The sequence below is a fragment of the Microcaecilia unicolor genome, chromosome 8, assembly GCF_901765095.1.
Source record: "Microcaecilia unicolor chromosome 8, aMicUni1.1, whole genome shotgun sequence".
Taxonomy (NCBI): Eukaryota; Metazoa; Chordata; class Amphibia; order Gymnophiona; family Siphonopidae; genus Microcaecilia; species Microcaecilia unicolor.
The window spans coordinates 232,594,778-232,609,855 of NC_044038.1; the positions used below are offsets into that span (position 1 = coordinate 232,594,778).

The 15,078-nt window shown below is 42.7% G+C and overlaps 1 protein-coding gene across 1 annotated transcript in view; it reads left to right on the forward strand.

The window, feature by feature from the left end:
* Positions 1 to 15,078, forward strand: part of TGM2 (transglutaminase 2) — a 78,835-nt gene that overhangs the window by 45,623 nt on the left and 18,134 nt on the right. Inside the window, exons 5-10 of the mRNA XM_030211590.1 lie at positions 3,255 to 3,383; positions 4,166 to 4,346; positions 7,352 to 7,487; positions 8,413 to 8,516; positions 11,940 to 12,179; positions 13,715 to 13,987. Coding sequence (XP_030067450.1) covers positions 3,255 to 3,383; positions 4,166 to 4,346; positions 7,352 to 7,487; positions 8,413 to 8,516; positions 11,940 to 12,179; positions 13,715 to 13,987 — 1,063 coding nt within the window. The remainder of the gene's footprint in view (positions 1 to 3,254; positions 3,384 to 4,165; positions 4,347 to 7,351; positions 7,488 to 8,412; positions 8,517 to 11,939; positions 12,180 to 13,714; positions 13,988 to 15,078) is intronic.

The following is a 15,078-nucleotide window of genomic DNA, read 5'->3' on the forward strand; positions in this document are numbered from 1 at the left end:
GGCAATTAGACAAGTAAAAATATTTGAACAACAATACAAAGTATGGCATGGTATACTACTTATATAGAAACTATAAAACAACAAAACACTCTGTTATTAAGCTGGATTAGGCACTTTGAACAATTCTATATGGATATATATGTCTTTTATAAAATTAGCCTCAAAAGCCCAGAGTACCTTTAGCAAAGGACACCACTGTATTGGCTAGCATCATAGGCTCCTCCCCTTCTGAAAAAAACAACAGAGTAAAAACTTCCAGAGATATTCACTCTACGAAGAAAATGTCTGTAGTCAAAAAACGGAGAAGGGACAGATAAGAGAGATTTATCAACAGAACGGAATACCCGAGGGGGGGGGGGGGCGTAGGGAGAGACAAGAGTGGAGAGGTACTGGGGAGCGGCAGAGTGAATGCACTTATAGGTCAATAAGAGAAGTTTGAACTGAATGCGGAAATGGAGAGGGAGCCAGTGAAGTGACTTGAGGAGAGGGCTAATGTGAGCATAGCGACTTTGATGGAAAATGAGTCGCGCAGCAAAGTTTTGGACTGATTGAAGAGGAGAGAGATGGCTAAGAGGGAGGCTGGTGAGAAGCAGGTTACAATAATCAAGATGAGAGGTGATAAGAGTGTGGATGAGGGTCCTAGTAGAGTGCTCAGAGACGAAGGGACGGATTTTGCTAATGTTATAGAGAAAGAAACGACAGGTTTTGGCAATCTGTTGAATATGAGCAGAGAAGGAGAGAGAGGAGTCAAAGATGACCCCAAGGTTACGAGAAGATGAGACAGGGAGAATGAGAGTGCCATCCACAGAAATAGAGAAAGGGGGGAGAGGAGAGGTAGGCTTAGGGGGAAAGATGAGAAGCTCGGTTTTGGCCATGTTAAGTTTCAGATGACATTGAGACATCCAGGCAGCGATATCAGACAGGCATGCTGAAACTTTGGTCTGGATGCTGGTTGAGATTTTGGGGGTGGAGAGGTAGATTTGGGAGTCATCAGCCTAGCCTAGCATAGAGATGGTATTGAAAGCCATGGGATGATATCAGAGAGCCAAGTGAAGAAGTGTAGATGGAGAACAGGAGAGGACCGAGAACAGAACCCTGACGTATACCAATTGGTAGAGGGATAGAAGTGGAAGAGGATCCACCAGAGTATACACTAAAGGTGCGAAGTGACAGGTAGGAGGAGAACTAGGAAAGAAAAAACCCCTGGAATCCAAATGAAGACAGCGTATCAAGGAGTAGGCTGTGATCAACAGTGTCAAAGCGGCGGATAGATCGAGAAGGATGAGGATAGAAAAGAGACCTTTGGATTTGGCCAGGAACAGGTCGTTGGAAACTTTTGCAAGTGCAGTTTCAGTTGAATGAAGAGGGCAAAAGCCAGATTGGAGTGGGTCAAGAACAGCTTCAGACAAGACAATCTATGTGCTGATTATAGAATACGCTTAGTTGGCATTGATTTCATAGCTAAAATTTAGGCCCCATATGTAGAATTCCTCCTTAGCACTTAAATGCTTTAACGCACAACTACAAAGAGGCATCGGGGCAGGTCTTGCAGTTGCATGTGTAAGTTATAGAATAATATGACTTATGCACACAACTGCCAACTTCAGGCATGACCATTTACACCAGCCTTTGACATTGTATAATTGTTCGCGCCTAAAGTTAGGTGAGTTTATACCGACTATTTTATAACAGCAATTTTGCGTGCATTCCCATTGCAGAATTGGTGCTTGGCGCCTGTATGTATCACGCTTAAATGTTTTCACTGTTTCTTGAATCTACCCCTAACTGCTGGTACCACCTCCGGCAACAAAGTTCCAGAGATTAACTAGTCGTTGAGTGAAATAATATTTTCTCCCATTTGTTCTGAATGCACTACTTGGTATCTTCATGGTGTGTCCCCTAGATCTTGTAGTTTTAGGAGTAAACAATCAATTCATGTTCCACTCCAGTCAAGACTTTATAGACCTCTCTACCACATCCTTCTCCAACCCGAACATCCCTAACCTCTTTAGTTTTAACTCATAGGGGATTATTAATTGTGATCGAAGATGATAGTAAGAACCCAGGAAAATAAGGAAAAAGTGGAGAAACGGGATTTCAGAGTGGTTCCCCCTGAGCTGTGTTTGAATGCAGCAGCCCCAGGTTTCTAGAAAGATTGCCTGTTTTACTTTGTACTTTTCAGTTATAGTTCCCTTGAAGACAGACCACACATGCCTGGTAAATCTCTCTGAGTGAGATCTCAGATTTTCCATACTTTATTCTAGAAAGCTATTTTAGAATGAAACACCAAAGGCTTCCCAAGAATTTGTATGGCTTGAATTGTGATGTAAGGCTGCTGTCTTTTGCAAGCCTAGATTCCCACAAATCATTTAATACTGATATATTTTTTTTTTCCTTTCTCCTCTGTCCTAGAAACACTGAGAGGGGACAGCTCGTATATAGTGTAGCCATGTTTCAATTCAGTGGAGATTTTTTTTTTTTTGTAAATACTGAAGGAGAGTTAAAAAGTAAATGATTAAAAGGAAGGGTGGGGCAACCTCTAAATTCTTTGCTCCCCTCTTAGCTTGTACAGAAGAGAAACGGTCTGCTACATAATTCTGCTGCCTGCCACTCTCCGTGACATTTGCTCAACTATAGTTTTCCCTTTGAAGGCTTTTGGCTGCCACTGCTTATCAGTTCTGCACAGCATAAAGTCATGAAAGAAATTCAGCCACCCCCTTTCTCTCCCCTCCTCCCTCCTGGCCCAGGAGACCCAGAAGATAAGATGTTAGTAGCATCTGACCTACAGGCAAAGATGCTGGTGACATCATTTCTGCCTTCTTTCAAACAAAGCAGGGGATATTTAAACCACAAAATTAATTGCAGATGATTTGTTCTTGTTCAAAGAAAATGTAGATTTTCATAGGTGCAACTGGACGTGGAGGAGGGTCACAGGACTCTTCCAATTGTTTGCAAAATGCAGTTCAGTAGGTGTTCTTTACAGGGCACTTATATTTTGTGCCAAGACTCTGTGGTCCTCTTTCCCCAAAGGGTTTTGTTTTTCCCTCTCAAGTCCCTTACTTCTGGCTTGAAAGAAAGGCAGGATAAGTGAGAACAGGAAATCCAAAGGGTGTAGAAGAACAGCTGTGAAATGGCGGGGAAGTGCTTATTGCAGCTTCCTGATTGCCTCCCTAGGCCAGCAAAACCAAATAATTAAAAGAAACCTAATTGCTTTCTCTCTCTTTCCTTGGTCTCCCTCAATTCTCTCCGTGTAGTTTGAAGATGGCATTTTGGATGCATGCCTCCAGCTGCTGGATAAAAACCCTAAGTTCCTTAAAGACGCAAATCGGGACTGTTCCCGGCGCAATGACCCCGCTTACATTGGCAGAATAATGACAGCTATGGTAAGTATATAACCTTGCAAACTATCTAGTCAACGGTTAGATTTTTTTTATCAGTGATACTTCTACTTTCATCATCGTACTATTTGGCTTATGTAAATTTCTGTCCAGAACACTATACTGCCGGGCCAGTTTTTACCGTGTCTGGGAAAAAGGGCTTTTTTTCAAATGAAACCAGAACACGCCTGTTTACAGCCTGAGCCCTCAATGCAACCCATTGATCTAAGGGTACGAGCTCAAACACTACACACACAGTGACCGGTCCGTACACGCCAACTGCTGATTAACGCCAGAAATGTCCCATGCAGTAGGAAATTCTTTAAAATATTTTGTCCCGTGGTATGCGCGCACGCCAAATCCAAAATTACCGCCAGGGGTGCGCGCTAGACTGGTGATAGTCTCATTTCGGCGCACGCTGCACGTGAAACAGAGCCTACTGCACTTTTGTAAAAGGGCCTCTTATTGCCTTAGGTCTTTATCTGCCGTCATTTACTATGTTGCTCCTTGGGGTTCTACATGGAATGTTGCTACTCATTGGGATTCCGGAATCTTGTAACTCTTTAGGATTCCAGAATCTTCAGATCTTTTAGTACAAGAACAGTGCTGGGCAGACTTCTACGGTCTGTGCCCTGAGAATGGCAAGGACAAATCAAACTCGGGTACACATAGAAAGTATCACATACCATGTACAATGAGTTTATCTTGTTGAGCAGACTGGAAGGACCGTACAGGTCTTTATCTGCCATCATCGATTATGTTACTATGATTATATATGTTACTTGCAGGTGAATTGCAACGATGAAGACAATGGAGTCCTGTATGGACGATGGGATGACAACTACGGTGATGGGATCAGTCCAATGGCATGGATTGGAAGTGTTGATATCCTTAGGAGATGGACTAGATATGGATGCCAAGCAGTCAGATATGGCCAGTGCTGGGTCTTTGCAGCTTTGGCATGTACAGGTGAGGACACGTTGGATACTAAACCTAGAATTGTACATTTACATTTCTTTGACCATTTTCTCCTTTTTACTTGCATTTGATGTAGTTCAAAAATGGGTACAAAATAATGATTTGAAGATAAATCCTGAGAAAACCCAATAGGTTGTGGGCGGGGGGTTGAAATGAGGAGATGCCCCATTGCAATCTCTGCTTAACTGTATAATTGTATCATTACATAAGTACATAAGTAATGCCATACTGGGAAAAGACCAAGGGTTCATTGAGCCCAGCATCCTGTCCACGACAGCGGCCAATCCAGGCCAAGGGCACCTGGCAAGCTTCCCAAACGTACAAACATTCTATACATGTTATTCCTGGAATTTTGGATTTTTCCAAGTCCGTTTAGTAGCGGTTTATGGACTTGTCCTTTAGGAATCCGTCCAACCCCTTTTTAAACTCTGCTAAGCTAACCGCCTTCACCACTTTCTCCGGCAACGAATTCCAGAGTTTAATTACACGTTGGGTGAAGAAAAATTTTCTCCGATTTGTTTTAAATTTACTACACTGTAGTTTCATCGCATGCCCCCTAGTCCTAGTATTTTTGGAAAGCGTGAACAGACGCTTCACATCCACCTGTTCCACTCCACTCATTATTTTATATACCTCTATCATGTCTCCCCTCAGCCGTCTCTTCTCCAAGCTGTATAGCCCTAGCCTCCTTAGTCTTTCTTCATAGGGAAGTCGTCCCATCCCCGCTATCATTTTAGTCGCCCTTCGCTGCACCTTTTCCAATTCTACTATATCTTTCTTGAGATGCGGCGACCAGAATTGAACACAATACTCAAGGTGCGGTCGCACTATGGAGCGATACAACGGCATTATAACATCCTCACACCTGTTTTCCATACCTTTCCTAATAATACCCAACATTCTATTCGCTTTCTTAGCCGCAGCAGCACACTGAGCAGAAGGTTTCAGTGTGTTATCGACGACGACACCCAGATCCCTTTCTTGGTCCGTAACTCCTAACGTGGAACCTTGCATGACGTAGCTATAATTCGGGTTCTTTTTTCCCACATGCATCACCTTGCACTTGCTCACATTAAACATCATCTGCCATTTAGCCGCCCAATCTCCCAGTCTCGTAAGGTCCTCTTGTAATTTTTCACAATCCTGTCGCGATTTAACGACTTTGAATAACTTTGTGTCATCAGCAAATTTAATTACCTCGCTAGTTACTCCCATCTCTAAATCATTTATAAATATATTAAAAAGCAGCGGTCCTAGCACGGACCCCTGAGGAACCCCACTAACTACCCTTCTCCATTGTGAATACTGCCCATTTAACCCCACTCTCTGTTTCCTATCCTTCAACCAGTTTTTAATCCACAATAGGACATTTCCTCCTATCCCATGACCCTCCAATTTCCTCTGTAGCCTTTCATGAGGTACCTTGTCAAACGCGTTTTGAAAATCCAGATACACAATATCAACCGACTCCCCTTTGTCCACATGTTTGTTCACTCCTTCAAAGAATTGAAGTAAATTGGTCAGGCAAGATTTCCCCACACAAAAGCCATTGTAGGCTGAGGTAAAAAAAATTAGGGGTATCATACATTCTAGAACATGATATTTCACATGAATGCAGCAACAAAAAAAAGTGCTATATAAGCTGACATTGATGTGATGAATTAAACATTTTTTGGAACCAAGCTTTGGTTTTATCTCATCTCATGTAAACTTCTACAGTTTGGTATTACTGGTATTACAGAACGGTTTATGCATAGACTTCAGGACTTGCAGAATGTAACAGCTAAATTAGTCTTGGGGTTGGGGAGATCGTGCTACTCCCTATTTGAGTTATTTTCATTGAGTCTCATGAAAACTAGAATGACCTTTACACTTTTATTGTTTGTGTTCAAAATCCTACATGGATTAGCTCCTGAATGCTTGTGTCATTATAGTTTGTCTTATTTACCTACTCGACATTTGCACTTGGGCGAAGAACTTACGGGTTCCATCAAAGAAAACAGTGAGATTAATATAATTTCAGACAGACCTTGAAAACCCGGGTATATGTGAAATATTTGTTTCCTAACTGATCTAATGAAAGATTATAAAATTTATTGCAGATATAGTGTTATATTGTAATACATTCTATGTTATATAATTCACCTTGAACTGTTGGGTGGAGTCTCGGATGATCCATCCTGATCTTACTGAAAACTATTTAAATGGTAAAGCAGACTATAAGTGTTCAAATGTAATTTCATCTCACTTGATTTAAAAGCCATCAGTCTCTCGAGTTTTGGACTCCTTCTCCCAATATATATTGCATGTCATACCCTTCGTCTTCAGTGTGACAGAATTTTGATAAACATTTGCACTTCAAAATGCTACAGTAGGTAGCAAAGAAAATTTTGTAACCTTTGAGTTATAAAAGTCTCTGTCTAGCTCAATGTTCCCCAAGCTATGGCCAACCGAACATTGACTGTTACTGAATTGACCCAAAGCAAGGTTTACTCTGTTTGCTATTTGACAATGTATGATGTCTTAGTGAATGCTACAGTGCCAGAAAGGTTCCCAGTTCCCACCAATAGATTAGAAAGCTGCACAAGTTGGGATGAAGAGGGGTAAAACGGAGGGGAAAAGGGTTAGAGGAGCTAGAAGGAAGTCTGAGTGCAGTTGAGGGGGAGGAAAAGGGATGAGAGAGGAGCAAGAAGAAAAGTGTGGAAAAGAATAGGAAGTGTGGTAGAGGGGTGGGAAAGGAGAGGGAAGTAGGGAGGAAGTGAGTGTGTATAGAGGGGGAAAGAGAATGTCACACACAAACGCACTACCCCATCATTCACCCACCTCCACTCCTCCAGGGATGAGGGGAGGAGAGTCATGCACTGGGTTCCCAAGACTTTGCCTCCATATTGCCCTCTTTCTTTATAACCTTCTAGAATATACTTTTTTTCTGTGGTATTCATTCATTTTCTCAGACAATAAGTCTTTTATGTACCAATTTCCTGTATATTCTGCAGTCCTGAGATGCCTGGGAATTCCCACCCGCGTTGTGACCAATTACAATTCTGCCCATGACACCAACAGCAATTTAATAATTGAGCAATTCCTGGATGAAAATGGGAAACGGCAACAGAGATACAAAGATATGATCTGGTGAGTAGTGGAGAACCATAACAGCTAGTGCCAGAGGCAATGACTGATGCATATCACCATCAATGGAGTTAATTTACAGAACAAGGAAAGTGATCGGCAAGGGACAGTTTAATTCCCTTCCTCTTCTCCTGATCTCCCAGTGTTTTCATTAGCACAAACATTAGGTCTTGCTTAGGTGCATTACAACCAAGGTGACACATGAGATTTACTTTAACATGTTGAATCAGCAAAATGGTCAAAGAAAGTTAAGGAGATACAAATGAGGATTGGCCTAGTGGTTAGGGTGGTGGACTTTGGTCCTGAGGAACTGAGGTCGATTCCGGGCACAGGCAGCTCCTTGTGACTCTGGGCAAGTCACTTAACCCTCCATTGCCCCATGTAAGCCACATTGAGCCTGCCATGAGTGGGAAATTGCGGGGTACAAATGTAACAAAAAAAAAAAAAAGGACCTGGGAAGCCAATGAAAGGTCACAAATCAAAATTGAGCTAATTACTTTAACACCAAGGAGCTTTTGGTTCATGTTCTTCTGCTGCCCTAACATCTTCTGTCTTACTTTCAATCAGCAATATTCAGAGGCCATATGGTTCAACATTTTTAAATACTGTATCCAAAATTGCTAGATGGACAGCACAAGTTCCAAATTCTGAACATTTTATAATGCACTTAATAAAAAAATGTAAAAGTGTAAAAAAGTAATGGACAAGTATTAAAATGTCACAGACTTTACTAAAAGCAGCATTTTCCCAGTTACGTGCTAGCTTTATAGGATGGTACAATAAGAATCTGATAGATCGCAAGTGTTGGTGTACAGCAGAATAAAATATTTCCCTGGTTATGTAACAATTCTCACAGCCAGTGTATGGCAAGGTAACGGGGCATGTCAGTCCTACACATTTTAAGATTTCACTTATGCTCTTTTCTAAGGACCTTCCACTGTTGGGTGGAGTCTTGGATGACCCGTCCTGATCTTACTGAAAACTATGATGGATGGCAAGTACTGGATCCAACACCTCAAGAGAAGAGCGAAGGTACAGATACTGATCACAAGTCACAAGATACCTACAAACAATTACTCATGGGCCCTGTAAAATGTCTTCCATGAGCAGATACAAAGGGGTACATATTTCAAAGGATTTAGCCAGGTAGAAAGACTCCTAGCCAGTTAAATCCTATTGCTGATATTCAGTAGCACATGTGAATATCAACAGAGACTACTATGGCACTATACAATTAGTGTAGGGCTGGGCCAAGGGTGAGGTGAGGGTGGAACTGGGACCTACCCAGTTTGCACAATTTTCAGTTTACTACCAGATACAGTGGTGGAAATAAGTATTTGATCCCTTGCTGATTTTGTAAGTTTGCCCACTGACAAAGACATGAGCAGCCCATAATTGAAGGGTAGGTTATTGGTAACAGTGAGAGATAGCACATCACAAATTAAATCCGGAAAATCACATTGTGGAAAGTATATGAATTTATTTGCATTCTGCAGAGGGAAATAAGTATTTGATCCCCCACCAACCAGTAAGAGATCTGGCCCCTACAGACCAGGTAGATGCTCCAAATCAACTCGTTACCTGCATGACAGACAGCTGTCGGCAATGGTCACCTGTATGAAAGACACCTGTCCACAGACTCAGTGAATCAGTCAGACTCTAACCTCTACAAAATGGCCAAGAGCAAGGAGCTGTCTAAGGATGTCAGGGACAAGATCATACACCTGCACAAGGCTGGAATGGGCTACAAAACCATCAGTAAGACGCTGGGCGAGAAGGAGACAACTGTTGGTGCCATAGTAAGAAAATGGAAGAAGTACAAAATGACTGTCAATCGACAAAGATCTGGGGCTCCACGCAAAATCTCACCTCGTGGGGTATCCTTGATCATGAGGAAGGTTAGAAATCAGCCTACAACTACAAGGGGGGAACTTGTCAATGATCTCAAGGCAGCTGGGACCACTGTCACCACGAAAACCATTGGTAACACATTACGACATAACGGATTGCAATCCTGCAGTGCCCGCAAGGTCCCCCTGCTCCGGAAGGCACATGTGACGGCCCGTCTGAAGTTTGCCAGTGAACACCTGGATGATGCCGAGAGTGATTGGGAGAAGGTGCTGTGGTCAGATGAGACAAAAATTGAGCTCTTTGGCATGAACTCAACTCGCCGTGTTTGGAGGAAGAGAAATGCTGCCTATGACCCAAAGAACACCGTCCCCACTGTCAAGCATGGAGGTGGAAATGTTATGTTTTGGGGGTGTTTCTCTGCTAAGGGCACAGGACTACTTCACCGCATCAATGGGAGAATGGATGGGGCCATGTACCGTACAATTCTGAGTGACAACCTCCTTCCCTCCGCCAGGGCCTTAAAAATGGGTCGTGGCTGGGTCTTCCAGCATGACAATGACCCAAAACATACAGCCAAGGCAACAAAGGAGTGGCTCAGGAAGAAGCACATTAGGGTCATGGAGTGGCCTAGCCAGTCACCAGACCTTAATCCCATTGAAAACTTATGGAGGGAGCTGAAGCTGCGAGTTGCCAAGCGACAGCCCAGAACTCTTAATGATTTAGAGATGATCTGCAAAGAGGAGTGGACCAAAATTCCTCCTGACATGTGTGCAAACCTCATCATCAACTACAGAAGACGTCTGACCGCTGTGCTTGCCAACAAGGGTTTTGCCACCAAGTATTAGGTCTTGTTTGCCAGAGGGATTAAATACTTATTTCCCTCTGCAGAATGCAAATAAATTCATATACTTTTCACAATGTGATTTTCCGGATTTAATTTGTGATGTGCTATCTCTCACTGTTACCAATAACCTACCCTTCAATTATGGGCTGCTCATGTCTTTGTCAGTGGGCAAACTTACAAAATCAGCAAGGGATCAAATACTTATTTCCACCACTGTAAGTGCCCGGATAAAATTAGGACATCTTACAGGTTGTCCTAACTTTATATGACAGTTATCTGGGAACTGGTCTGAATATGGACAGGCACCTGGATTATTTCCAGTGGCCACCAAAGATCCGGATATTCAGAGACTAGATTAGGCCTGGCATTGATTATCTGGGACATTTTCTGCTTGCAGTGGTCAGCGCCTCTGTAATCCTCTGAATGCCACAGGCTCAATCGTTTATCTAGATCAGGCCTGGTTTGAGGGACTTACACATGAAGATGCCTACACGGACCATGTTCTTCAGGGTACTAAACCCAATTGTAAAGTTACTGGTTGGCATGTGACAAATAGGTCCGCAACCTGATGCAGCTTGGGTTTAGTACCCTGCGAAACATGGTCCATGTAGGCAGCAGATCCGGAGACCTATTATAAAGCTAAGTATCTGAATAAGTTTTAATTTATAATTGAATATACGAGAGTAATAAAAATATTAGATAGAGCCTGCATATATGGTGTCTTTGACTGATGAAGAGGCAGGCGATCAAAGAAAAAAGGAGGGAAACAGGCGAGTCATGAGCTGATAGCCCATGTGAAAAGAGTCACCATTGAGGTAATTGAGATACGTATATATAAAAAGAAGCACGCAATGTTGAAAGAGTTTACGAGTGCGAGTTTTTTTTTGTGGTTATTGATTATAGCTCCCACTCATTGTAAGAAATGTGATTGACCATTTAAATTGATTCATCCTATTCTCTACAGCAGTGGTTCCCAAACCTGGTCCTGGAGGCACCCCAGGTTTTCAGGATACCCACAATGAATATTCATAAGAGATTTGAATGCAGTGGAGGCAGTGCATGCAAATCTCTCTCATGAATGTTCATTGTGGGTATCCTGAAAACCTCATTGGCCGGGGTGCCTCCAGGCCCAGATTTGGGAACCACTGCTCTACAGTCAAAAAATCACTGTAGGAAGTGGTATAGAAATGCTGATTGCAGAGGATCCACAGTTGCGTAACCGAATGCCACATTCTCTCAGCACAAGTCATTTAAGAGGAAAGACTGTAAGAAAACTAGGGGTCCTTTTACTAAGGTGCGCTGAAAAATGGCCTGCGGTAGTGTAGACGTGTTTTGGGCACGCGCAGAATCATTTTTCAGTGCGCCTATAAAAAAATGCCTTTTTTAACATTTTTGCTGAAAATGGACGTGCGGCAAAATGAAAATTGCCAGGCGTCCATTTTGGGTCTGAGACCTTACCGCCAGCTGTTGACCTAGCGGTAAAGTCTCCCACAGTAACCAGGCGGTAATGACCTGCACGTGTCCAATACACGCGTCCGAAAATTTATTTTTCGGACGCGCATATCGGACACACGCCAAAAATGAAATTACCGCAAAGAGCCGTGCAATACCCAGGCACTAAATCCATTTTGGAACGCGTTGGGCGTGTACAGACGCTTACGCGGCTTAGTAAAAGGGACCCCCCCCCCAGTGCAGAAAACATAGGCGTTGATAAGTCGCTGCACTTGCATCAAGGTGTTTTTAATGGTCTGCTGTCACAGGTGTTTATTGCTGCGGCCCTGCACCAGTGAAAGCCATCAAGGAAGGGGATCTGAGTGTTAAGTACGATGTCCCGTTCATCTTTGCCGAGGTGAACGCCGATGTCATCTACTACATTCAGCAGGACGATGGTTCTACAAAGAAGTCAATCCACACTTCTCAAGTAGGCAAGTTCATTAGCACGAAGAGTGTGGGCAGAGATGGCAGAGAAGACATTACCAACAACTACAAGTATCCCGAAGGTAAGTTCATCATTTCCTGACTCTGAGCACCTTTTATCTGAGGTTCCTTGATCCAAAACGTCCCAGTTTCTGCAACACACTTTTCACGGTAGCCTATGGAATCGATGGGGCAGCCTAGAAACAGGGGCAGTTCACAGCTGAGATCTTTACTTGGTCTATCCCCTTGTTTTCTCTTCTTGCCTTTAGTTGTTATGCTTGTTTAATTTATACCTTATGGTATGGTGTACACTGCTCTTTCCTGAATGTAGACACAGTTAGGGGCCCTTTTACTAAATCGCAATTACCCCCTAATTCTATAAAAGTTGGCAAAAATTGCGCACACAAATTTGGATATGTGCCCAATTTGCATGTGCAATTTAATTGAATAATGAAACAATTACTGTCAATTAACAAGCAATTATTGGCATTAATTAGATTTAATTGGAACTTACCCCATGTAAATTTAAGTGCAGGATCTGATCCTAAATTTTATGCACAAGTGAAAAACAAGGGGTGCAAAAATGGGAGGGCCATGGGTGGAATGGGAGAGTTCCTATCACTGTTAGAGAATAATAGGGATATGCACCTAATTTAGGTGTGTACATTTGTACCACATTTCAGTTGGTGCAAATGGCCGAATCCCAGGCATAAGTGCTATTCTATAAACCGTGACTAACTTTAAATGCGGCTTATAGAATAGCGCTTTTTTCAGCACTATATATAGAACTCACTCCTAAGTGCTAACACGCATTTAAGATGGGAAAAAAGGCTTGCAAAAAATGCATTAAAGTGTTTAACAGTAACTTGCCTGTCCGTGAGCGTTCGTCATACACTAATTAATTGTTTAATTAGTGGGGCATGTCATGGGCAGGGAATGGGCGTGGAAGGGTTGTACAGCTAGCATGGTCTGATTAGCGCATGCTAATTGGATAATGTGGACCTAATGCAGGAACACTTAGCACGTTATGTTTTGCAAGTCCTGAGCGCTAATTGAAAAAAATAGAGTGGGACCTGCTAAAAAAACAAATTGAAAACATCCTTAATGTACTGCCGTGGTAAATGTATTTATTTATTTATTTAAAACATTTATAGTCCATATAATCTCCAATGTTGTTGGTGGATTATAATCATTAACCTAATTTCTAAAAATAAACACAGTACATATAACAAAGATACAACATCAGATCTCCATTATCCTCTTCAGAAATAAAAAGATTGTGCACCTTAATTATACCTCATCTCAAACTTCTAGGTATGCTTGGTGAAAAAACAAGGTTTTAAGTGCCTTTTTAAATACTCCCACTTTTTGCATCTCTCTCATTTCCAGCGGAAGATTATTCCAAAGTTATGGTCCAATAACATAAAATATTGATGAACGATATTCTTCCAACCTGATTTGATCATATGATGGAACAAAATCTGGATTTAGCATATGGAAAAGTCCCACGTTGGCACGTGCTAAACCCAGATTTTGACGTGGCTTGGTGAAAGGGCCCCTTAGTTGCAGGATGACAACCCTTACATAACAGTAACCTTTGCATTCCTATCTGCTCCAGGATCCGAAGAAGAAAGGAACGTGTTCGAAAAAGCCAATAACCAGAACAAACTTCTCCAGAAGGAAGATAATGGGGTCAGCATTAACATCAAGGTGTCGGAGGGCATGAATAAAGGCTGTGACTTTGATGTCTTCTTTGTCATTAGTAACAACACCCCAGAGGAACGACTGTGCAGGTTGATGCTCTGTGCTCGAACAGTAAACTACAGTGGGGTGCTTGGTACTGAATGTGGCAAGAAGGATCTTCTCAATGTTACTCTCCCAGCTCATGGAGGTATGAGACTCGCATCAAGAATTAAGAAGACATGAGAACATTAGGAGTGCCAGATGTAAAGATGAATTTTTCTTCATTGCCATCCAATTCTCCACAGCCTCCTTCTGCTGACTAACCTATATCAGATTCTCCGCATCCAACACCTCAGCCATTGCTTTTTATTAAGAGTGATGGCACTAATTTTGCTTGCCTGCCTGCAGAGACTATTTCCAGCCTCCCCCCCCCCCCCCCCCCCCACCCTTTGCCATTTTCAGTTTTGTTTCCTTTCTTTTTGGAACTTACTAGATATTAATATCTCTATAGGGAGGCAAATTTTCAAAGCCATATACACAGGGATGAGCTATCATTGCGAAATAATGTCATTTGCCGATAAGAACGTAAATGGCCGTGACTAAATTTCATCACGCGAAAAAACGCTCGGCGTGTTCTATATACCATGTGGAAATTTAAGCCTATTCTATAAAATTTAGGTGTATTTTAGAGAATACACCTAGGTGTATTTTTTTTACTGCGCGGATTTTTCAGGTGCTATGTATAGAATCTAGCCCTATATGACACAATGTGTGCTGTTTTCTGCAACGGTTTGCACATGCATACTAATGTGATCAGGAAAGGGTGTGCACTATGTCATGTGGGGGGGCATAATCGAACGGGGCGCCCAAGTTTTCCTGAGGACGTCCTTGCAGGACATCCCCATGAAGGGGCGGGGAAACCCGTATTATTGAAACAAGATGGGCGGCCATCTTTCATTTCGATAATACGGTCGGGGATGCCCAAATCTCAACATTTAGGTCGACCTTACAGATGGTCGTCCCTGATTTTCGGCAATAATGGAAACCGAGGACGCCCATCTCAGAAATGACCAAATCCAAGCAATTTGGTCATGGGAGGAGCCAGCATTCGTAGTGCACTGGTCCCCCTCACATGCCAGGACATCAACCGGGCACCCTAGGGGGCACTGCAGTGGACTTCAGAAAAAGCTCCCAGGTGCATAGCTCCCTTACCTTGTGTGCTGAGCCCCCAAACCCCCCCAAAACCAACTCCCCACAACTGTACACCACTACCATAGCCCTTAGGGATGAAGGGGGGCA